Raw genomic sequence first — 25,389 nt, 5'->3', positions numbered from 1 at the left:
CATAGCATAGTATAGCATAAAATAACAGTTTGTGAGCTAATATAACTTACCATACTATTTTGCTTTTTACAGACAAAATGTAGGCCAACAGCTGCACCGTGATGAATTTTCGATATTGTCTCATCTTGGTTCTTTCTGTGTGTTCTGAACATCAACAACAGCTCATGTGAATGCTAAGAGCTGCACAAAAGAATAAAAAGAAGTCTCCAGAACTGTAAAAAAAAATAATAATTAAAAAAAGGCAGCTGCAAAGTGTAGCATTGTTTGTTATCTCTGATAGAATCATCTTTGGACAGAAGAATACAGTTCACGCAGTGTTAAGTTTGCTTCCTTCTCTATCAACAAATGACACGGGTATATAGCACAAATTAAGGCTGAATCAGTTGTCAGCAATTGTATTTTTTGTCCACTGTATGTTGATGGAACAGAAAATTCTATTTTTTGATGTTAAACTGTGCTGACTGATGAAAATATTTGCTCTTGCTGCATGTTTTCAATGCTTTGTGAATGTTAGTATTTTGCAAACAAAAAAGACAAATGTGTTCAGGTAAATGGTAAAAAACTATTGAAAAAATGTCTTTATCAGACAAATATTCATTTAACAGTGTGATGTAGGTGTGTTGTTAGAACACTATAACTATAAATGTTCTACCCAATTTGTGAGGGTGGAACTCTGGGATACGGACACCTGATCACTGTAAACTACTGATCTCCACCATCTAATCATGTTGTTCTTTATAAGTTGTAAGAAATGAGCTCTGTCATGTAGCAGACTCCTCCTCCAGCATCTGCACAATGTCTTATGTAAACTACTTCAGTATAAAGACTCACTGAGTTCCTGTTTTGCAGCTCATGCTCTTTCGCCTGTACAGTTGGAGGATCTATTTTTGAAAAGCACCAACACAGGAGGATGTGGTGTCTGTATCGTGTCCCTGCACTGCTGCGTCCCAGTTGTGGCTGATCTGGGATGATCTAAGGCTCCGCATACTGCAGTTTTAGGTAAGAATTGTCTCTCTTTCTGCTAATTAATTCTACATTTTGAACCTGTTTACACTACAGCTGTATGCGTCTATGTCCGCTGCATGCAGCAGGTTAGCTGAGTGTCATTTCACACTTTACGGCTGCATGTAGTCTGGTAGGAGCGAGCTTCTGTCACACAACTTACATCACTTCCAACTGAAAAGTGTTTTTCAACCTCTGCAGATTTCCTGTTCCTCTTCTTCTAAAATGACCTCAGAGCTGATATCAATGTAATCAGGCATTCACACAACAGAGTATTTGTGTAACTGATTACAGAGCAGCTGAGAAGAGTCTCAATAAGCTTTTTTGTTTTGTTGAGAGTCGAGCTAATGCATATGAGCTAATTGTCTCTATGGGCCAGGGGGCAGCTGCATGTCGCTCCTCTGCTTTAATATACACAATTAAAACAGTAATCACAACGTTACAAGCAGCCCTGCAGCCGTCATGTTCGCATGGCAGCGCCGGACAAAACAGCCTGACAGCATACAATGGATTAACACCTGCTTCCTCAGAGGACAATCGATGGGGCTGCTTACTGAGGCGGCATATGCAGGTACAGCTGAGCTGCTGCCTGGTTGTAGGCTGCAAACAAAACACATCCTGTGTATCTTTGTTGGCAATCTGCGGTGTGCACATGTGGTGATGTTGTGTTTTGTAACAGAGCTGCAGTAATTAACTAATTAGGTGTCAACTATTAAATTAGTTTACATCTATTTTGGTAATTGATTACATAGTTTGAGTGATCTTTTAAAGCAAAAAAAAATATTTTAAATCCTCAGTTTCCTTTTTCTCTGTGACAGTAAACTGAATCCCTTTCTATTAGAAACAAAACCAGACATTTGAGGACGTCCTCTGTAGGAAGGACTGATCAACATTCTTCACCCTTTTTGTGACTTTTAATCAACCAAACAACTAAAGGAATAATTGAGAAAATAATGGACAGATTAATGATAGAATTAATTGTAAGTTACAGTCCTAACTTGTAGTTTAGGATTTTAAGCTTATTCTACTGTTAAATATCACAACAATGGCTAAATATATTTCTTATTGTATCTTTTCTTTTAATTCCTGTTGTTTGTGTCCTCTAGTAGTCATTTTAAAAGAGTCTCTGTGTATGTGTTTGTGTATTTCATCTGCTTATGAGATAATTAATATTAACTTCTACATACTTAATAGTTTAAAAACAAAAACAATCATGTTCATTTCAGATGAACACATCTGTATCATGTCAGGTAAAGTCAAAGAAGGAATACACTGCTGTTCGAAAGTTTGGGATGTCCTTATTTTGGACAGAAAATCTTTTTTTTTCAATGAAAATAACTTTAAATTAATCAGAAATACAGTCTAGACATTGTTAATGTGGTAAATGACTATTCCAGCTAGAAATAGCTGATTTTTAATGGAATATCTCCATAGGAGTACAGAGGAACATTTCCAGCAACCATCACTCCTGTGTTCTAATGCTACATTGTGTTGGTGTTGAAAGGCTCACTGATGATTAGAAAACCCTTGTGCTGTTATGTTAACACATGAACAAAAGTGTGACTTTTCATGGAAAACATGAAATTGTCTGAGTGACCCCAAACTTTTGAATGGTAGTGTGTATGTACAACAAAATTATATGCAAAACTATTCAAGTGTAAAACAGTGTAGTGCGTCAATTCAGCACTAAATAGGAGTATAAATGAAATTATTAAATGCCTAAAATAGTTAAGTAATGTGGTAGCTATTTCTGCTAAATAAACAAGAAGTCAGAAAACTTTCTGTAAGTTTAATTCAGCATCTGTAGATGGACTCACAGTCAAATGAATGGGCTTAGAGAATTAAGTAAAGAAGGGAAGATAAAGCAAATGAATTTGTGGATAAAAGGTTGAAATGTCTGCTTAGACCGGAATTGTTGGTGAAGGGTTATTCCAGTTCATCTGAAAGGGCTATGTGCGTGAAGTTACTGGTCTTTTGCAATACTGTGGAGCCACACTGACTGAATATTTCAACTATGCCATATCCCAAGGAATTAGATGAAATTTTAAACAGCTTTATTTTACATTTAACGCCTCCATAGGTCATTTCCTGTTTTGATGGGCACAGGTGACCCCAGTTTTTACGTCACAGCTTCCTTAAGGACATCGACATCCTGGAGGTGAAACACTCAGAGCGCTACCAGGGGAAATATTCCTCCTCATTCGTCTTAGAGTGGTTGCTTTTGAGTTTGCAGCAAGAACTGACATGGGAAAATCTGCTTACATTGTTTAGAGTGTTGTCTCTTCCATTGTGTGCTCGCTGAAAGTGCGTGCACTTTAACCACAGGTGTCGCATGGGATCTGGAGTAAGCAAATTCCAGACATTCTTAGTCTTTTTTAGAATTGTACTTTTCAAGTTACTCTTGGTTTTGATGTTGTCTTTACTTGGACATTTCAAGTATTAGTTTGCCGTAGGACCACTGGGGATTAAGTGGGAAGTTGCCCTTTTGTAAGATTCATTTCCACCCCAGCTGTGAGTCATATGAAATCTGGTGCCAGCAGCTGATTTTAAGAATGAAAAAGTAGAAGTTGTGATGGCTGTTTTCGACCAGCTCATCTCCCCTCTACTCACGCAGTCCGTGACTCACTGACTTGTGTAAGAAGCGCTGCGCTGTCTCTCCGTCCGTCTGTCCTGACATCTCTGCTGTGGACACTTGTGTTCGCATTTGTGTTTTGTGTGGGCGAATCTGTCAGTCTGGATTGTGTTTGATTGTTTCCGGAAAGGAACAACAATGATTATAAAGTGCTGGCAGCATCAGTAACAGGAAGTTTGGACTACCGAGGGGACGCACTGGTGTACCAGAACACAATAGAAGGGTGTTTTTAGTTCGGGCTTTCCTGCTGGTTTATCTTCTGTCGTTTGTCTGTGGATGGTTGTGATGCCTCTGCAGAAGATGATCCACACAATGGAGCAGAGTTCTTGCACGGAGGATCGAATCCAGCATGTCCTCGAGCGATGCCTCTGTGACCTGGGTCTCAACACTCCCGACAAACAGCTCTGGAATGGTACGTCAACAAAAACACACTCACTGTGAATGGTAACAATATACACTCTAATAGAGACTTTTAGTGGACATTGAGATGTGTAGTATCCATTTGTAAATAGAATTCTGATCACAAACCAATATGGAAAACATTCACATGACATATTCAAGCTCATGTTGGATGTAAAAGCTGCTGTTTAACTTCATTGAAATATAGATTTTAGTAAATATGTCATCTCCTAAACCAAGCTAACGAACTGAGGAAATATCGTTCATCTTTAAGAGAAAATGGGAATTGAAAGTAGTGACACACACAATGAAGAAAAGAAAGTATCATGTTTATGTACGTAAGATACATTTTGAAATTTCTAAGGAAAGTTTTCTGCCAAACTGTGACTGCAAGACAGAATTATGTCGTCATTTTGTTGTTATTCAGTACTTTTCAAGCTGCGTAAATAACCCGTTTACTGGTCGTCATCAGAAAGAAACCCAAAAGGAGAAATAACGTGCAAGTTCAGGTTGTGTGTTTTCGTCTGTCTGATTAGCTGGGCTGTGCATAAACCGATGGTGTTTGGAGGAACTTGTGAAGCGAGATGCCCACAACTTCCTCATCCTTCTGCAGAAAATACTGAGGAAAACAAAGCAGGTGATGAAATGAAAAACCAACGTCATTTTATGAACTGTTCATTGTAATATGAGGGGTAGCGGCCTGTTTCACTTCACAATTTTCCTTTCCTTTACAGGTGTTGGAGCAGTGTCAGTATGAACTGGTGGTTCCGCTCACGCTCTTGTTCTCCTCAACCCTCCTTAAAGTGAGTTGATGTAGTCGGTAGAGGAACAAGGTTCATTTTCAGTTTTCAGTGGCCATTGCACAATAAGATATTTGTAGTGTCTTTTATGTGACCAGGCTTCTTCTCCTCCTCTTGCAGGCTCCTTATGTGCCTTCAGACTGTGGTGTCCTGCAGGAGGCCTACCTGTTGTTCCATAGTTTCCTGGCCTGGCCGGAGCCGTGCAGTTCTGCCTGTAAACGTCTGTTAAACGTCATCCAGCAGGAGCTCCGAGCACCAGGTTGCACTCAAGCTAATATGCACCGCGATGAAAAGGCCAAATGCCACTTATGTGTTTTCTTTTAAGTATGAAATGTTATAAATGAACCTAATACTACCACTGCAGTGGACTGTGGAGTAGCTTAGCTAATAAGAATAAAAATTAGGCTTTGATTGGAAAATATACATCCAACTTAACATGTTAGTGATGAATAGTTAACGCAGTTTTCTTGAAACAATGGACATATCCTTAGAATCCTTGGATCTAAGTGACAAATAAACAGTTAAAGTAGCTGACAAGTGAAAGAATTACTTGGAAATAATCAAAACAGTTTGGATAGTAGCTAAAAGCCATGAATAATATTTGAAGTATATAGCAAAGTGTAAAGAATCAGTGTTTTACATTGCTAAAAGAATAAATACATGGTTTAAATAGACTTTGGAAACTGAAAAAAAGAAAAAAAAACAGGTTGGTTGAAATAGTAAGCTAGAGGTAAATGATAAATAGCGCTAAATGATTAATATAATTACTTAAACGCAGATGAACGGGCATAAATGGTTGAAATAGTTAGCAAAGAGTAATGGATAAAAGGTTGGCATGTCCATTTCTGGCTACTCGTGGTAAATGCAGCAAAGTTGGACCAATCCAGCCTATCAAATGATAGGCGGGTGGAAAACATCCACTTTTAAGCAGTTAAAAGTTTTTAATAACATCCAGTTTAAAATCAAACACATTTAAAGTGATATGAAAACACAGGAAGCACTGGTTTAGCTGATATCACTGTGGCCATCTGAGGGCAGTGTTCACCTGCTCGTACTCACATTCTGCTACTGTCTGATTTATCCTGTAGGTATCTCATTTCAGCGTCTGGTGAGGACAGAGCAGAGTATTTCCCCTGAGATCCACTGCTCTAAAACCATGTAAGTTCATGCAACATTTTAATGACAGATACAAAAACGTAAACAGTTTAAACAAGCTAAACGGGCCTGTTAATTCTATACATCTGCATTAGAACGGTGCTGTTGGTGAGCCCGGAGGATGACATTCCTCCTGAGGTCCAGTCTGTCTCTGAGCAGCTCACTTCCACCCAGCAGTCCAGCAGAGACATCACAATCTCTCTGATCCTGCACAGCTTTCAGGCTGCTCTGGGCACCGAACACAGCCTGCAGGCCCTCCACACCGCCCTGCAGGTGACCCACCAACACTTTCTTAAGGAGGCACAATTCCTTCTTATTCCCCTCTATGTTTTATTAAGCAGTCTCACTAATATTCCTCCAGAAGAAGCAGCCTGAGGAGCTGGAGCAGCTCCTGGAGGCAGTGACTGACAGCATGGAGACAGCCAGCTCTACAGCAGATCTCAGGACAGCTAGACAGGGTCTGCTAAACAGCATGACGAGGCTCAGAGAAAGCCTTGCTGTTCCTGCTGATGGATGTCCAAACGCTGGTAACACAGAAAAAACAGGGACAAACTGATGTGCTTGTTTTAAATTATATACCCAAAGTGCAATGAAAATAATCCTAATCTCAGCACCGTCTCCTCTCTTTAGGGGCTGTTGAGGCTTTTATGCTTCCCTTCCCCAAGTGTCACACATGCTCATGGGAAAATGATAATTTGGGTAAATATTTCACTTTCAACACTTTTCCAAATCAAACATCCATAATCAGCTTTAAAATCCACTTTTACCTTATCGTACATCTCCAGCACATATGCACAGTCATGGAAAAAAATATTCAACCACCCTTCCTTTCTTCCATTTCTTGTTCATTTTAATGCCTGGTACCACTAAAGGTACATTTGTTTAGACAAATATAATGACAACAACAAAACTAGCTCATAAGAGTTAAATTTCAGAGCCGATATCTAGACATTTTTCTTGATTTTCATGATAATAACCAAAATAACTACAGTTCTTCCATCAATAGCTATAGCATTGTACTGCCAAAATCAGCTTTTATTCTTTCCATGTTTTCTTTTCTGTCTGTTTTAGTCTTGTGATCCACACAGGAGTTAGTACTGATTCATAACCATTGTTTTTGAAGACTGCAGCCATACGTCTTGGCATGCTCTCCACCAGCTTCTGATCACAGCAGCCATTCCTGTTGCACTAATTCCAACAAATTAGCTTTGTTTTTGGGACTGTGGTTCTCCATTTTGCGTTTGATGATTTTCCACAGGTTTTCAGTTGGACTTAGATCTGGTGATTAAGCAGCCAAGGCATGGTTCTAATGTTCTGGTTCTCCATCCATGCTTTAAAACCCCCATGTTTTACTGTAGGGGCAGACAGTCTGGTTTGTAGCTTCTCCAGGCTTCCTCCTAACCAGTAAGTTGGCTGGAGTGGGCATCAAGTAAAAACTGGATTCATCAGTGAAGAGAACCTTCGTCCAATCATTAACTTCTGAGTTGAGCTACAATTTGAATGTCAGCAGGAAACCACTGTAGGCCTTTGCATGTGCAGTGCTGCTTATGACATGAAATGGCCTCTTATATACCCTGGCAATACAATTTAGCTTCAGCATGTCAAATAGGACATAAAGTATGATGGAATCAGCTGTATTTTTTGTTGTGTTCATTGTGTTTTTCAGGTAATATATGTTTAGTGGACCAGGCATTGAAATGAACAAGAAATTGAAGAAAACAAGGGTGGTGTAATAAATTTTTCCATGACTGTATGTTTCATCCAACACTAATTCTGCTCTTTACGTTCCTGCAGATATTCTGAAGGACATTCTCACATCCGACTCCGACTTGGATTCCCCTCCAGACTGTTTCCTAAACACAGACATGGACGAGGATGATATTAATGACACCAGCGTGGATGAAGAGGACGAGTTAGATGGAAACAAAGTGGACCATCACTTTCAGAATCATCGCATCTCCACTGCGTCTTCATCCTCCAGGGACTCCATGTTTTCCAGCTACTCTCTGTCCTCCAGCTGGTCTGTGCCGTCCAGTTCTTCAGGCATAGAAAGTGACTTCAGTGAGGACGCTGCACACGAGGACACGGAGGAGGGACAGGACAGCCTACCGAAACCTAGAAAGAAGCCCAAAAAGAAGTCCAGATCCCTCCTTGGCATTGAGCGCTTCTCCTTGCTCTTCAAGAACCCCCGCAGTCCCAACATTTGCAGGCGTGCCCAGAGCATGGGCTACCACGGAGACACCAGCAAAGACTTTCACAGAGCTAGATCACAGCTCCAACACTCCAGACGGGCTCGTCCTCTGCAAGCATCCACCGCTCTCCTCGATCCACTTTCCCCTAGGAAGCACGTTTGCATGCGCAGGAGGCCGATCTTGAGCTGCGATGAGGGAAGCGTGGCAGAAACTCCCACTCTGGTCAAAGTGGTCGTGTTTGGAGGCGACCGAGAGGCCGGCAGGCTGGCCAGAGCCTACAGCGACCTGCAGCAGAAGGAGAGTAAATGCCCCCGACTCACCAAGATGTGCAAACTGCAGTTTTACTTTGTGCCCACCAGAAGGAGAACTGTGAGTCCAGGAGGAGGTCCCACACCAGCAGAAGGGCAGAATGGTGGTTTAACCAAAACCGCTGCATCCGTGGTGAGAACATCTGAAACCATCACATCCCATTTCATTCAGGTTTTATCTCTACATGAACATATATGCATGGATTCATAGATAGCAAGTGAAGTGTAATCTAAGTCACAAATCAAGGGCCAGAGTCTAAGACCTGACCGTGTTCAAATGTTAAAGATCTTCAAAAAAAGATCACAGAGAAGTCAGTTTTCGAGGGCAGCAGGATTTATTGTTGACAAAAATCCAGGAGTAGTTCTTAGCGGTGATAACACCCCAAGAAAAAACAAAGATGCTGAGTTGTGCATCGTCCTTTATACTGTGAGAGTTGGTCATTTTCCCACGCCTATAGGTGTCTATGATAGGAGTGACAGTTTTGACACCTTTATACTTTTCTAAATCTATTGGTCAGATCATGACATCAAGTTATCATATTTCACCTCTAGGTCTCACTTTACAGAAGACATTAGGTTACCATTCAGTCGTGTTTTACAGAGAACATGCCCAGACATGTTCAGACTTATCCCTATTATTTTGAGACAGATTTCATGCATATTATATCTTTATGTATTATTATGTTTCTGATACCCCTCTTTTAAAGGTTATATTGCTTTAAGTTTACACCATTATGTTTTGAGTACACCACGGATAGTTTTCTACAAAGTATTCATCTTCACACCAAGGTTACAAGTCGGAATTTGTAATCTTCCAGCTGTGCGTGCGTGCATGCGTGTGTGTGCGTGTGTGTGTGTTTATTAAAACCTTGTGACTCATCTATAAAGCCTTAGTGCTTGATTTTTTAACTCTTTATTTCACCATTATTGCAGCAGTGTTTCCATAACAGGACAGATAATATAATGTCATGTAATTTAATGAAATTATTTAAATAATTGAAGTATTATTTCTTTATTATTCCAGGAGTCAAATGGCATCATGGAGGGCAGTACAACAGATATAGCTCAGATGTTGGGACTGATGGATCCCTGGTACGAACGGAACGTCCTCAGTCTGCTCAGCTTGTCGTCTGACGTCCTTTGTCAGGTACGTTTCTTAGTTTAGTTTTAGTTTGGTTTGCTTATTTTGCAGGGACAGAGACCCAGCGTTAGCTAGCAGCTAATTTGCATCTGTTGTTCCTGGGCAGGGACAGAAGGAGAGAGCAGCCACAAAGCAATAAGTACAGTCCATAAAATGTTAAAAGTCTCACGAGTTCTCTGCAATTTTGCACTGTGTGTTTTTTTCTTATTTAGTTTTGTACTGCCTTTGTACTTTTTCTTTTGGAGCTGCTGTAACGGTGAACTTTCCCCACTGTGGAATCAATAAAGTTTATCGTATGAGATTATAAAAAATCTGTAAAAACTATAAGTGAAAGGTAAAGTGGTTTGTACAGTAAACCAGATAAGTCAAAATCACAGCTTGGATTTGGATAAAAGATGTTGTTTACCAGTCAGCAAATAAATCAAATGAAAAAATGCTGTTTAGCAGCATTATAGAGAATGATGGATCCAGTTGTTTCAGAGCTATAACACCGAAACTGAAAATAAGACTTTTCACACCTCTGTCTGTTTCTGGTTTAATGCGTCTTTTAAAAGTCGACCAACTGTATAGAGAGGATTACTAAATGGCTGGAGAATTCCTTGAATGCCTGGTTGTGTTTAATGACCTTAATCCTGCTTTAAATCTGTCCCTTTCTGCATGTGGGGTGGATCTTTTTTTTTTACTGTAAACACCTTAATAGCATTTTGATTATGGGAAACATCCAAAGTGAGTCCACTTCCACATTTCAGCTTGAAATTCATACCAATATTTAACTATCTCAGACCCACGTTTGATTTTTTTAGAGGCTGTTTTTTCTGGCCAAGAATACTTAGGATAAGTGATTGTTGTGTAACTGTAATGTCTTATCACATACATTATGTGAACTCCATGTGACCCAGGCTGCCTCTAAGGAGGACGATGTCTCAGCGAGCAGCACGGAGCATCTTCCCCTGCTGGCCGACCTGGTGCTCTATTACTGCAGACATGCAGACCAGCCTGTTCTGGTGCAGCTCTACCAGGCTGAGGTCAGAGGAGCACCACACACACACACACAGATGGACACAAACACACTCACACACACACAGGACACGGTGGCCATCAATCAATGCTCCTTCGCTCTCAGAGTTAAATGTTTTGGTTCCTTCCTCCTCACAGCTGACCCTGGCTGGAGGAGAGAGGAGAAGGGAAGTGTTTATTCACTCTCTGGAGCTCGGACACTCTGCTGGAACCAGAGCGGTAAAGGCCATGGGTGAGTCACGGCAGGAATCACCACTAAGTCAAACACACTCATGCATGCATATCATCTAATATGTTCTGTGTTCTTTATTAAGGTGCCGCCAGCAAAAGGTTTGGAATTGATGAGGAGCGAGAGGCTGTTCCTTTAACTCTAAATGTTGCCTACAACAAGGTATTGTTCCTGAAACACACACTTCCTGCAACACAAACAATAAGACACACAGAACATGTATGTTCACAGCTGGATCTATTCTTACATCTGTCACCTACAGGTGGCTGTTAGTGGGAGGAGTCAGTGGATCCAGACAGAAATAGTCTGCACGTCCATTAACCTTCACAAAACCTGCAGGAAACCTGAGCAGCTGGGTGTGTAAAAATCATTCCCACAATCCAGCTTTGCTGTTCTTGCTACGTATATTTGTGTTTACATTTTGGTATCTTTGGTATCCGTCCAGATTCAACAGAAAGTCTGCAGCTGACGATGACAGAAGTCCTGAAGAGGCAGTGCTCCAAATCCAAAAAGAGCTACAACCAGGTGAAGGACGGTTTCACACGTAGAAAACCAAACACCAGCTCATGCATTTTCTCCTCACACCTCTTCTTGTTCCTCTGGCAGCACATCTCGGTGTCAGAAGTGAAGGTGGACAAGGTGCAGGTGAACGGACGAGACGATGGGACCACTTTTGCTGTGTGTCTGGATCAGGATGAAAAGAAGTTCATCCAAAGCGTCACCAGGTGAAACCGAGCAGTGAAATAAGCCTATGGAGAAGATAATGTTACTGCTGAATGTTTCCAACAGTCAAAAAATCTATTTTTTTACCCTAGTTAACATGTCCATATGTTTTTTATTTGGTGAACCAACATCATGAGCTAATAAGCAGTCACCACCATGGCTGATTATGTATTCATTAGCGTTTCAAAAACACAGATTCAGACTTCTGGGGTTTAAGATATAACAAATCTAAAGAACCAATCGTGTCAACCTGCAGGCTGGGATGTTCTGTCTCATTCTCTCTCAGAATCAGTTTCTGATTTAAACATATATGGCTGATTTACTCCAATGCTACAACCTGCCATTGTTAAGTATAAAGTAGTTTCACAATATTAAGTAGTGTTGAAAGTGAGCTGGTGTGCTCGAACTGCACAGGAAGGGTGGAGTCAGAGGTAAGGACTTCAAAGATCAGCATATTCTATAGGAAACAACAATGTAGAGTTACATCTGAGCGATTTCAAGGACTGAAGAGATAAGATGAATGATGTTCATTTTCCTGCTGTAGAATTGCGTTACTTTTTTAACCGACAACTAAGCAAGGAAAAGATGGTTTTTACCTTGCTGACATGTTTCAGCCATGTCTGCAGTCTTCCTCAGAACGAAATTATTTTGATGTAAAAAAAAAAAACAGCTTTCTAAATCTGTAATCTTGATGATGAGATGTGAGTTTGTAGAAGACAAACAATGACTGGAGAAGACCTTAAAGTGAAAATACATAGCATAAATTTACCCCGTTTTATGTTCACTGTAATAAATTACTGAAACAATACAGCCAGCTTCTAATGACATGTGCTGTTTCTCTAAAATGTGGTTAAAAAATTGTAAAATCTGTGGGCTTTTGGAGCTAAAACCAACACGAAGCATTGTTTAAACCAGCAGCTTGATTTCTATAGCTATTCATATCACTGCTGACTTCACTCCGATGCCAAGAGGTGGTCCATTTTTACATTTCTTTTCTTTTTACATTGAGTTAAATTACTTCTCCATGGTTTCTAAATTGTATCTAATAGACTGTGATTTGTCATATATTACATATAAATGTAGCCTGCCTTTTTTTGTTGGTTGTTTCGATGTTCTATGCATTTTTCACTGTTAAACAGAGTTGGTAGATCTCAATTCTGGATCAGAAAGGTTAGGTACAGGTCTACAATTCACACTTCATGCATTTTAAAAGAAGAAACTGCCGTTAATGTTGATTAGAGTGAATATCCTATGTAAATACAGTTTAAGTATAAAGTCCTGAACTTCATATTTTACTGTGAAATACTTAAATCAGTTTAATAAAAAATAATTGTTTATTTGTTTGTTTAGAATACTAGCAACCACACCTGCTAGTATTTTACTATAATCTCACAGGAAACTTTAATGAAAAGACCTGCAGGCAAATTTTTGTGTTTTTGAGTGCTTTTAAATCACTGCTCGTGTCCAAAAGTGTGTTTTGTATCGATACACACTCACAGTGAAGCCGTGTCGTCTGCAGGTGTGACGTGTCGCTGTGCTGTAAACCAGGAAGCGGTTCAGACTGGAGGTCCTACAAACCGTTACCAGGACAGGTCCAGCCTCTGCACCCGTCCTACTGCTCTCTGCTCTGCCTCCCCATCACCTCCTTCTCCGCCTCACATCCGTGATACGCCGGATTCTGCTCCCATCAAACCAAGTCAATCAGGATGCTGGAGATCGAGATCAAATAATGAAAGCAATATAATGTTTTCTTGTGTCTGATGCCAAAGTGTGTTACATTGTTATTAGTAACACTGTGATTTGATTTTTCTGAAGAGAAGAAGGCCCTCTGTGTATGAAATGATTTTCCTCATTGAAGGACTTCACAGCACCTCCAGGTCTCAGCAGGACTTTGGGAGATGTCGCTGATCAAATACGTCAATTATCTGCTGTCAGTAGCATGAAACTGACAACCTGAGCACTATCTGTGATCTACGTCAGACTAAAGAGGAATGAGTAATGAAATAAGCTATTTATTTTTATATGATTACAATGAAAGCATGTTTTAATGCATTTTATAAAATACGCATTTCATTTTGTTTGTATTTGTCTTACAGCTGGAATAAAATCACACTTCAGCCAAGTCTGTTTATTCTTTGTTCTCCCTCTGCAGACAGTGAATGCTGCTTTTGAACCTCGTCTCATGAATTAATCACAACCTTTGTCACTCACATAGCTGTTAGTATAACAATATTCCGTTACAGAAAGCTGAAATGGGGAATCTCCAGAAGGAAACCCTTTTTATGTGTATTTTTAGACGATTATAAGGATTGATTTTCCCTGGATTACTGTTAAAACAGCTGTAATGCCCAGTAGTTTATAAGAGTGCTGAATTAAAGCATGATCAGATGCACTTTTTTTCAGTTCAGAAGTTTTGAGTTTTCAGAGACTTCAGCTCAGAGGAGATAACAGCACTAGAAGTGACAGACTGAAAACCTGTGGTTGGAGTTGATGTTGTGGGAATTACAAGTATTCACACGTGAGTGCTGTCAATTAGATAATCCTGATAATGAAACCAGTTTGAGAGGTTACAAATCCGCGTCTCAGAGTCTAGAGAATGTGAACTTAATCATCTTCGTCATAGCAGTGACATGTGATCTTTTCTTTGTTTTTTTTTCTCTTGCTGATGTGTATCTCTCCTCCACTGTGGAGTCCAAATTGTAGACTCCTTTTAAAGGAGGCAGCAACCTCTGGGACTGAAAGATAAAGCTAACCTGAAACATCAACTTCAGCTGTATTATTTGCTAAAAGCTGCAGTTCCTCAAAGGGCCACTAGAGGCAACAAATGTGAGTCAATCTCCATGGATCTCCATGTTAAAAATTCAACTTTACAGCAGAAATAAACATATTTACAGTATGATGCAAAAAACATTTTTGGTCTCTGTAGCTTATTTACCCATTTATGACAACTATGGAGGGGTGAACGTTTACATAATCATTTGCTTAAACTGTGTTAAGGCAAAAAATAATGCATGATTCATTGTATGGCTCTTGGACAGTCCATGGTCTACCTCAACTCCACTCATTTTTTGGCTTAACTGGGAGTTAGGAGTCAGATACTCCTGTTGGTGACAGCTGCAGCCACCAAACTGAGCAGGAAAATTCTAGGTGTAGAACAGAGGGTTCACCCATCTTTTTTTTTGTATTAAGTTCTGTTTTTGGCCATGTGTTCGCTTTATTCAATAGGTAAGTAGAGAAGCAGATAGGAAAGCAGGGAGAAGAACTGCAGTTAAGGGTCGTGAGCTGGAACCACTGACATTATCCCCTGTTCATGGATCACCCTCTCAACCAGTTGAGCTACCTGGAGGGCCACGAGTTCATCCGTCTTTATATCGAGCCAATGATCAACACATTTATGCATTGGAGCTCTTTGTTGTTGGGAGGTGTGACATGTCTCTGTGAAGAAAACCCTGAAGCACTTCTTAGCTGCATGACTGACTTGATACTTGATCCACATTAACCCTTTGATGTGCAACATGGGTCAAAAGTGACCCAAATCCAATAGAAAATGGGTATCTTCTGACCCACGCTGCGCATCAAAGGGTTGCACAGGGAGGTTTCAAACCAAAACTGTCAAGATGCAGGAAATCCACACCACATAGCTAGTGAAAATCAAAGCAGTCATATAAAAATGGACATTTATTGACTTGTGTTTATATCTGGTTTGTCCTGTGTTTGACATCAAGGAAGTGTGAAGAGTGTTTGCCAGAGGAGAGATGTCACTCTGTCAGATATATCAATTATTTTCTGTCAGTCACATGAAACTGACAACTTGAGGTCTATTATTAAAATCTATGACAGAGTAGAAAGAAATAAGTATTAAATAAAATAAGCTTTTCGTTTTAATGTGACAGCAATGAAAGCATTTTTATGTATTTAAGAACATATTTATTTCATGTAATTTTACAATCATACTTCAGTCTAGTCTGTTGATTCTTTTTTCTCACTCTGGAGACAGTGAATGTTTCTTTTGAACCTCTTTTAATGAATTTATTCCAACCTGTCTCACTCACACAATGAACACTACTTGTTATTATCACATTATTCCTCTCACAGGGGGGAGCAATGGGGAAACTCCAAGAGGAAACACTTTTTATATGTATTGTTACACATTAGTGAAGAATCGAAGCTTTATTGGTCAGTTCCAGATGACTGCACACATTGTAACTCAGTTTCATTTGCACATAAAAATGTATATAAAGCATTTATGAGGTCCAACACAGACAGAAATCAAACCATCCCCTATTTTCACTGAGCAGTGCATCAGATAATGCTCCTATTATCTGTTTAAACTTGGTCACGTAGAGCGTCCTAGATAACTGACTACAGTCCAACAGGTGGTTGACGTTACAGGTGGATGCTTCACTTCCTCCTTCCTCGTGGACGGTTTGATGTTTCTGATAAAACAACTGGTTTTGCTGGTTAAAGCTCGGCGCCTCAGAGGCCAGAAAATGTGACAATGATGAAATCGCTTTTTCTTTTTTTGGCGACTCTGTCCTTCACTGTTGAGAGCAGAATGTAGAATGAATTAGGGGTTCTTTTTAAATGCTTCCTAGAAAGATATATACAGCTGAAGGGAAATGAATGAACCATGAATGAATGAACCAGTTGATCACTTATGTTAAGACTTTAATTTATTTGTTTAGTAGTTAGTAAAGTAGTCAGTGTAGCTCTTCAAAAATGTTTAGTTTGGTAACTCAGTATTACTGCTGTTTGTCATGCTAAATCCATTTTTGAATCATTTTGACCTCTCGGGCTGCATAAGAATAACAAGCACCTAGGTTGAACTAGCCTGACTGTAAGATCTTGAACAAGAAAAGCACTCGGAGAGCTCAGTAGTCCGCCAGAGCTGCTCAGCCGTATCATTTCTGACAGATGAAATCTTGAAAAACTTTGTGGCAGAAATTATGGTGCCATAGAATGTATCCATTTAACATAGATGTACCCACAAACAAAATGACCAGGCGTGTGTTATACATGTGTAAGTTATGTACGGATACCGAATCCCGTGACCTAAATATGTAGCAGGTTAGGAATTGATGGGACTCAGAATCACCCCTACAATTTAATCAGTTGTTCCTGGTATCATTTCCAATGGATATGTCCTGATAAATCCACAACGATGGATTTGTAGTAGGATCACAATCATGTGATCGTCATCAGGCAGCTGACGTAGCGTTCGCTTGTTGTCATAGTTACAGTGACGCCGTGACGCTATTTCACAGAAATATTTTAACAAATCGGTGGATCCAGACTATAAGCTGCATCACTACCAAAATCTAATGAGGTGGTCTTTGTGTCATTTCTGACCTTCCCTGAAAATTTCATCCAAATCCGTTAGTCCGTTTTTGAATAATGTTGTGCACAGATGAACAGACAGACAAACATGCGCCGATTGTCGCATAATTCCACTGTTTGTTTGCAGAGTAATTAACCTTTATGGACCTGCTTTAGTTCCAGACTTGTTTGGTTCATTCAAGTCAGAGCAAGTCAGTGAGCTTCCACCATTTAGTTTGCAGCATTTTGGTGAATTGTTGTGCACCAGGTTGGTCATTTTCTGCATCAGTTTAAGTTGAAAATGTCTGTTTGTAAAGGAAAACACAAAATCCAGGAATCAGGTGATAACTGAAAAATGTAATGGAATAGAAAGCAGTCATGCTACCCGGCATTCTGTACTGCTGTTAAATATTTATTCATTAACTTAATATTATGCCTGTTGAGTCACACTCACGAGATGTGATCCTGATTTGCTTTTCTGTCCTTTTATATTTTCTGTTTAAGGAAGTAACCTTTTTAAATGTGCATGTGGCACCTTTTCACATGTTACTGTGGTTTTTGAAAAAAAAAAAGACTTTTGCTTATTTCATGTTTTACTGAGGGGGGTGTATACCACATGTCCTTTAAATCTTAGTTAGTTTCAAAGCATTGCTGGCACTAGTGTAGCTTTACGTCTTTCTGAATATGCATTCATTCCACATAATTGTATTGATAATATGTAGAACTATTTGGAATTTGCCAGAGATTTCGTAGTCTGACCTTGTGTATTTTAATCTTTAGATGACCACATGGTGAGGAAATGTTTCCAGAAGTAACAGAATTAACGGAAGTTGATTATTACTCATTTTCCACAGATTCACTTCCTCATGTGGAAAGAGGATCTATGTGAGGAACCCAGACGGACAAAAACTGCCGCTGCTTTGTGTTTCTGCTTGTGTAAGATCAAGTAAATAAATGTCACAAATGCTGCTGCTTGATTTGAGATCATCTTATCTGAGGGGAATCTGTCAGCAAAACTCCCAGTACATGATGGGGAAGAAAAGGGCAACAGAGACAGCAGGACAGAGAGCGATCGAAGTGTGATGACACAGAGCGGCTTCCTGCCAGAAATCCTCTGTCAGCACTCAAATGGAGAAAATGTAAGAACAGAAAGTCAGCAGGACAGAAGATTGAAGGTTCCTGGAAGCTCTGGTGTATTCAAAGAGGAGTGAAGTCATTCAGCTGAGCAGTGCTAATGGAGGATGATTCTTTGCTGGGAAGCTTCACTCTAGGACTGATTGCTGGGTTTTTGTTCGACCTCTTCCAAATAGCTCCACGGACAGCAGTTATAAAGAGGCCATTTGTATTGTATGTGTGCAGTTTTAAAGTTCCTGAGGTCCAGAAACTTTTCTGTTAAGTTTTCCAAACATGATCATGTGAAGTCTTCAGTCAATTCACAGAATCACTCAAAGAAAGACTGTGACTGCAGAAGACTACACACACGGACAAAATTGTTGGTGCCCCTCAGTTAATGAAAGAAAAACCCACAATGGTCACAGAAATAATTTTCATTTGACAAAAGTAATAATAAATAAAAATTCTATGAAAATTAACCAATGAAAATCAGACATTGCTTTTGAACTGTGGCTAAACAGAATTATTAAAAAAATAAACTCATGAAACAGGCCTGGACAACACGAGCATTAACGTGTAGCTCCTACAGAGGTAGATATTTTTCCAAATCAAATTTAACATGAGAGAGAATATTAGATTCATCAAGTGCATAGAAAGATTATTCTGAATGAACTTTATGACAGCGTTAACGCTTCATAAAGTGACTCGCAACCGTAAACATTTTCTCAGCTTGTTTTCTGCCCTCAAGCAACACACAATGATGCAACTGTAAGTAAAGAATTTCAACACAGTTTCTTCCTGGTTGAAGCAACACGTGGTTCAGTGTGGAGCAGTCGATGCTGTCAATGATTTATTCCTGCCTCAGAGTTTGATTAAAGAAACTGTGTGTTCAGATGACTTCCAGCTGCTACATTACTGCTCTGCTATCACCTAAACCCTCCTGTCATCTTCATTTACGGAAACAATATGTCTGAAAAAAATCCAAAAATTCTACAAAAAAAATTCCCCAGATTTCTGAAAATTTACAAAAATGTCAGGAAGAAAATTCTAATAATTCCTTAAAAATTTCACTTAAAAATTGTATTCTACAAAGTCCCCCAAACTTGGACAGAAAGTTCTTGTAACTATTTTCAAAAAAAATTAAAAATCTTCAAAAAACTCCTTAAAATATATAAAATGATTACATATATATCGGCAAAACTTCTAATGTTCTTAAGAACATTCACCAAAAAAATCTACCAAAATCCAGTGAAATTCGCTGTTGTTTTTTTGTGTGTGAATGTTCTTAATCATTTTTTAACATTTGTTTTTTTCACCAAAAAATGCTCAAAGATTTCCCAAAAATGTTGAAAATATGGACATCAGAAGTTTTACTGTGAAAATATTTTTTCCCCACATTTTCAAACTTTAAAACGGGTCAATTTTGACCCGAAGGACAACACGAGGGTTAACAATGTCTAGATTGGATTTCTGATTCATTTAATGTTATTTTCATTGAAAAAACTAAGTGACTCCAAACTTCAGAATGGTTGTGTTCATATAGCAGTAATACTGTTATGTTTGACTACAATGATGAGAAAATTTGATGCCATGTGACACGACTTTGATCAAATCCTGTGTTCTGACTGCTCAGATTTGCACATTTTTTTAAATATAAAACCTGCAGCACTTTTATATTGTCTCTACATCTGTCATTTAACCAGCTGAGCTCAGTTCGTTTGTTCTGATCAGAGCTTCTACTGTATCAGTAGATTACATCTGAGGTGGAATTCAATTAAATGTGTAACCTTCAGTGACCTCTGACACACTCAGTCCTCCTCACCAGCAGGAGGCGCTGCAGCCGTGAAGTTTGTCTGCAGGTGTGAAGTCTGAGCTCGGTTCAGTCACTTCATACAGCTACAGGTGTCCTCCGATGAAGCAGTTCAGACACTCCGCTGGATCTGATGTCGGAGCTGCAGCTGGAGAATGACCCGTAGAGGACAATAAGGGAGTTTGTTCGGGCTCAGGTTGGAAGGTAAATGCTGTACTTCGTGTTTGTTTCTTTTTTATCTGGTGAACTTGACGTGACGTGGACATGATCTGCAGGTTCAGGTGCATCCAGCCGTCAGGTGACTCTGATCCTTCTTTAATCCACCTGCAGAGGGAAGTGATCCTGGTTCTGTGATCAGGACGCACAGTTTAAATCAGAAAGAGTTCAGAGCTTCACATGTTTGGGTCTTCTCTGAACAGATCAGTTCAGAGAAAAGTTAAAGGAAGTCAAATTAATTTACTGGGAGGGCAGTGAGCTTCAAGGAAAACAATCTGAACAAAAGATCCAATGATCGGGGATATGGGACACTTCATATTTCAATATTAAATTTTATTCTCAGTTACTGCATTTTTGTGCAGTCTTAAACAGCCAACAAACAATTTGGAATACAAATCCGACTAAAATAAACACAATAAGTGAAGTCACAGCTAAAATGTTTTCTATTTATTATTATTATTATTATTATTATTATTATTATTATTATTATTATCCCAAAACTGTGAATTTTAAGATTTTTTCTTTCTTTGCCTTTAAATTCCATATCATTAAATATGTATATTCATAAAGATATCAGTGACATTTTAGAGTGATATATCAAATACTTTCTGAAATAATTTTTTTTTTTAATCTCTCTTCAACTCACTTCCTGCACATTTTTCCACATTTTTTATTTGTCACAGACAGATGGCAGAGACACTGACATTTTTCTGCGGCAGATTAATTTCCATCTATCTGGAGGATTAATGAAAAATAATCTGTCAGAAGATTAAAGGATAATGAAATCAAACATTAAACAGTGATGCTTTTTGAATACAGACAGGTGACAAATTAAAGGAAAAACCAACATACACTACCAGTAAAAAGTTTGGACACGCCTTCTCATTCAATGGTTTTTGTTTATTTGTATTATTTTCTACACTGAGGACTAATACTGAAGATTAACACTTTTTTGTTCACAACATAATTATTGTATACATGTTCTTTTATAGTTTTGATGTCTTCAGTATTAATCTACAATGTATAAAATAACTAAATAAAATCCATTGAATGAGAAATTGTGTCCAAACTTTTGACTAGTGGTGTCTACTGGTGGGATTTTTTTATCAAACTATGTCCTATGAAACACCACTGGGATAGAAATGTTACATAATAGGATAAAAATGATCACTCAGAATAGCTTTGTATTGATTTGCAGTGACTCTTCCCTCTAAGGGACAAATAGGTTTAAATATACCAACATATCACCACAGCAGGGTCCATTTTTTTTCCTTTAACAAATAGCACTTTAACTCCAAAAGCATTATTTTATTATTTCCCTTCTCTCTCTGTCTGTGTCTCTCAGTTTGAATCCCACCCGTTGCTCCATGTGACGCCCATCAGGAGAGACTCTAAGACAACAACCATGAAGCGAAACAAGCAGATCAACATTAGACATGCTCTTGCTCTGGCGGGCACCTTTAGCTTCCTGTCGTGCTGCACTAAAGCCTGCCTGCTGCCCTTCCTCACCCTCTACTTCAGACAGCTGGGCCTGAACCCGGCCATGACCGGCATCATCATGGGGACCAAACACCTGGTGTCTCTGGTGTGGAGCCCTTTGGCCGCTCTGCTGTCCAAGCACTACAACAAGAGGCGGGCGGTGATCGTTGCGTCTCTTTTGTCTTCGGCGGTGGTCGCTCTGCTGCTGCTGCTTCTGCCGCCTGTAAACGTGCACATGCAGGTCAGCAGCTGCAACATGTCGGCCCTGAGAGTCGATCCGACGCAAAGTGTGGAGACCAAAGTGCTCACGAGTCGTGTCTCACCTGGAACTGCATCAACTGAGACACACCCAGAAGCTCCTGTTTCCCTGTCTGTTGTCCCTCCTGCTGTCAACACAGTCAAAGATACAATATCTGTTGTTACGACGGGCAAATCTTCACCGCATCTGCATGATCACCCCCATGAGAATACATCAGTGGTGGTACACAATAGTCTCACAACAGAATCCAGTGTGAGCTCTGTCCAGACTGCAATGAAGAATAAGAGATCAGCTCCGGCTCAGGGGGGCAAGCAGGAGGGCGGCTTGGACTTCCTGGGCAGCCTGAAGGCGATGGACGACCTGCACCAGCTCTTCTTCATGATCCTCCTCATCGTGTTGCTGTGGGAGTGCGTGTCCTGTCCTCTGGAGTGGACCGTAGACGACGGCTTGTACGAATATCTAGACTTTGCGGACGCCTCGGACCACTACAGCAACACCGGGATGTGGGGGCTACTGGGGGCGGCGCTCGGCGTCGGTGGAACTGGGTTACTGGTCAGCACTTTGAACTGTCTCATCGCCGCCAACACGCCCAGGATCGCTGCACATTTCTACTTCTACGCCGGCCTGGTGGCTCTGATCCTCCCCGTGGCCATGTCCCTCCCTCTACACCTGAACAAGAAGCGGGACCGGGCCAACAGGCTGCTGAAGGCCGTGCAGCTGATCCGCGGTTCCCCCCACGCTCTGCTCTGCGCCTTCACCACCCTGCTGGTTGGGGTTGCAGGCTCAGCTGTGGATAACTTCCTCCTGTGGCAGATGCAGGATCACGGCAGCAGCGAGCTCCACATGGGGCTGTCTCTGGCCGTCGCTCTGCTCTCACAGGCCGCCTTCCCTCTGCTGGCCGGCCGAGTCTCCAAACTCCTCAGCCCGGGGAGGATCCTCACCATCGGGGCAGCCAGTTTGAGCCTGCAGTGCTTCTACTACTCGTTCCTGTGGTCGGCATGGGCTGCTCTGCCTGCACAGCTGCTCAACTGCCTCAGCGCTGGAGCCCTCTGGTGGGCGGTGAAGGTCCAGTGTGAGGACGTTGCCACGGCGGGGGCAGAGAGGAAAGTGAAGAGGACCTACGAGTCTCTGTCTCTGCATCTTGGAGGTGGGCTGGGGAGCTTTGCAGGAGGTTTTGTGGTGCAGCGGTTTGGGCTGGCGTGGCTGTTCAGAGGGGTAGCGGTGGGGTTGATGCTGTGGTGTGTGTTTCTGCCTCTGCTCCAGTGGAAAGCCCCTCGCCAGCGCAGGATTAACTACTCCCGTCTTCTGGCAGCCGAGGCGAGTGAAGCCAGCGACTCTGAGTCTGAGCAGGACAGAGACTGGCTGGATAAAGCCGTGGACGCTGACGGAGGAAACAACAGCTCCGGACAGAGAAGAAACCACTGAACTCTGTAGTGTGAGAAAAGGACGCATAGAAGTGTGCAGAGATTCACAAAAATCATCAAATAATTTCTATCAGCATGGATTGGAGCCTCACTCAGACACGTCACTGTTAACCCTGGAAAACCCACCGCTGCAAAAATACGTCAGATTTAGTTTTTAAAATTATAATTTACTGTTTTTATATATGTATATAAATATTCATAGAAATGAGAAAAATAAGATAAAACAAAAAATGTTCTAGAGAATTAAAAAATAATAATTTTTATATATATATATATATATATATGTGTGTGTATATATATAGTTGTTTTTTGTTTTGTTTATTGTGGAGTTTTACAGGGTTAATATAAAGTAGCTCAGAGTGGGATAATTGATTTTCCTCCCTGTCAGGTTTAATTACAGTCTAAGTGTTGACTTTTAACTCTCATTACTTTTTCATCAGAATTAAACGTCATGGTATCCCGTCTGTCCTTCCACCGGGCTCTACTGACAGATTTAAGGACTCGTACAATTTGCATAAGCAGCCCTTGTGTTTAAAGCAAACAGCACAGGAGGATTACAGGTGTGCAGAAACAGCTCAGACATGACAAAAGACACACAGGAGCTTCCCACAAGGAGTGTAAACACAAAGCGTGTGCACAGGGTGAGGCCAGAGCGAGCTGGCATCCTGTTTAACCGCACCTGAACATGCGGTTTATCTTGTGTAGAAATCTGCTGTCAGGTGTCGCGTTTGTGGCTCTTTGCGAACTCCAGTGTGTGAACTGATTAAAGAAGCTGAAGAGTGCCGTCTTTGTTCAAAATGGTTTCTGTAAAAGTGAATTAGAGGGCGTCTGTGTGGGAAAATGTTTGTCTGACACGTATTTCAGAATGGATTTGTGCTAAACACACTTCATGAGATGGTCCTCCTAGCAGACAGCTTAAAGGGACACTCTGCTGATTCCTCACAGTGAAATAAATTGTATAAAGACTTAATAACTGCTCCACTTTTTACTAACAGAAGTCCTCAGTGTTAGTCGACAGTACAAATAACAATATTAAGTTGAAGCGATTACCAACAATATGGTGTCACCCCAACTCAAAATAATGTTTGCACCTTCAAAGTTTTACCTAAATCAGTACCTTAGAATATTTATCTTGCAATCATGCATTTAATTTAATGGCAGGACTCGGTGCTTTATCTTTCAGAGTATGAGTGTCTCCAATGAGATTTGTACACATTTATGAACGCAGTGCTAACTTCATTAATTACTCATAAATTATCTGACATGGAGACGAGATCATTCAGGATCTAATCTACTTCTCTTCACTGGAGACACGTGAGCTGTGAGATACAATCACAGTTTTAGATCTAAAGTTAATCAGTCTTGAAAATTACTGTATTTTACTGTAAATGTCTGATCCTAAATATTTTTCTGTCGTTTCAGAGTTTTTCATTCAGTAGATTTTTCACAGCAGGATTGTGCTGGATGTGTCTAATTAATAAATTAACGACCAAAATATGACAATGGGAAGCCAATGAATGATAAAAACCCATTTTATTGAGCCATAATTATCCATCAAACATGGACAGAATCTTTTATGAACACTTCTGGGCTCGTGGCAGCGGTGTGAATCATCTAACTGGATCTCTGCTACTTTAAGCACGGCGACAGCGCCTGCAGACAGACAGATGTTTGCTGCGCTGCCCGAACATCTGTCCGTCCTCTGAAGGGTCTGACTGCATGAGAACCAGTCGTCTCCAGAACTCAGTCAGCCACAGTGAATATTCATTGAGGATTCCTCAGCAGCAGTTAAGCAGCAGCAGACCAGTACATAGCAGGTAGCTGTTAGTTTAATCCTTAATGTTTTCTATGTTGTTTTAAAGTAACACGAAGGAGAAGAGTAAATGTACTTAGTTATTTTCCACCCATGTCTATCTTTGGGTCTTAAAAATTGAACTAATGATGACGGTAAACATCACACCTTGAGCATATTTGATGAGGATTCTCTTTAAATGCTAACAGACCCACCCTGCTGCAGACTCTTTTATCTTTACACAGATTTACAACTACAGCCTTTTAAATGAATTAAAAACATCATTTTACTTGATTTAAAATTCTCTACAATCTTGTTTTGGATCTGTGGATTTAAATATAGTTTTCCCTGTTTCCTGCTTCCCTCTTCTTCTTGCTGCTGG

General features: G+C 40.3%; 2 protein-coding genes across 3 annotated transcripts; both read left to right on the top strand.

The window, feature by feature from the left end:
- Positions 1-567: 567 nt before the first annotated feature.
- Positions 568-13,720, top strand: LOC110948923 (phosphoinositide 3-kinase regulatory subunit 5-like). 2 transcript variants are annotated; one of them, XM_022190696.2, is made up of 18 exons: positions 568-999; positions 3,932-4,046; positions 4,570-4,670; positions 4,768-4,836; positions 4,954-5,092; positions 5,922-5,991; positions 6,084-6,261; positions 6,350-6,515; positions 6,619-6,687; positions 7,783-8,621; positions 9,513-9,635; positions 10,529-10,654; positions 10,785-10,878; positions 10,961-11,037; positions 11,138-11,231; positions 11,321-11,400; positions 11,482-11,600; positions 13,118-13,720. In XM_022190696.2, the coding sequence occupies exons 2-18, from the start codon at positions 3,935-3,937 to the stop codon at positions 13,263-13,265; spliced, it is 2,604 nt and encodes an 867-aa protein (XP_022046388.1). In that variant the 5' UTR covers positions 568-999; positions 3,932-3,934; the 3' UTR covers positions 13,266-13,720. The 2 variants fall into 2 exon arrangements, with proteins under 2 accessions (XP_022046388.1, XP_022046387.1); XM_022190695.2 differs by lacking the exon at positions 568-999 and having other exon boundaries at positions 3,356-4,046.
- Positions 13,721-19,537: 5,817 nt separating this feature from the next.
- Positions 19,538-23,998, top strand: mfsd6l (major facilitator superfamily domain containing 6-like). Its single transcript, XM_022190694.2, has 2 exons — positions 19,538-20,041; positions 21,399-23,998. Exon 2 carries the CDS (start codon positions 21,459-21,461, stop codon positions 23,214-23,216), a length of 1,758 nt encoding a protein of 585 aa, XP_022046386.2. The 5' UTR covers positions 19,538-20,041; positions 21,399-21,458; the 3' UTR covers positions 23,217-23,998.
- The last annotated feature ends 1,391 nt before the right edge of the window (positions 23,999-25,389 follow it).

Source organism: Acanthochromis polyacanthus, chromosome 21, assembly GCF_021347895.1.
Source record: "Acanthochromis polyacanthus isolate Apoly-LR-REF ecotype Palm Island chromosome 21, KAUST_Apoly_ChrSc, whole genome shotgun sequence".
In the NCBI taxonomy this organism is placed as follows: Eukaryota; Metazoa; Chordata; class Actinopteri; family Pomacentridae; genus Acanthochromis; species Acanthochromis polyacanthus.
This window is presented reverse-complemented; position numbering and strand designations above follow the sequence as displayed.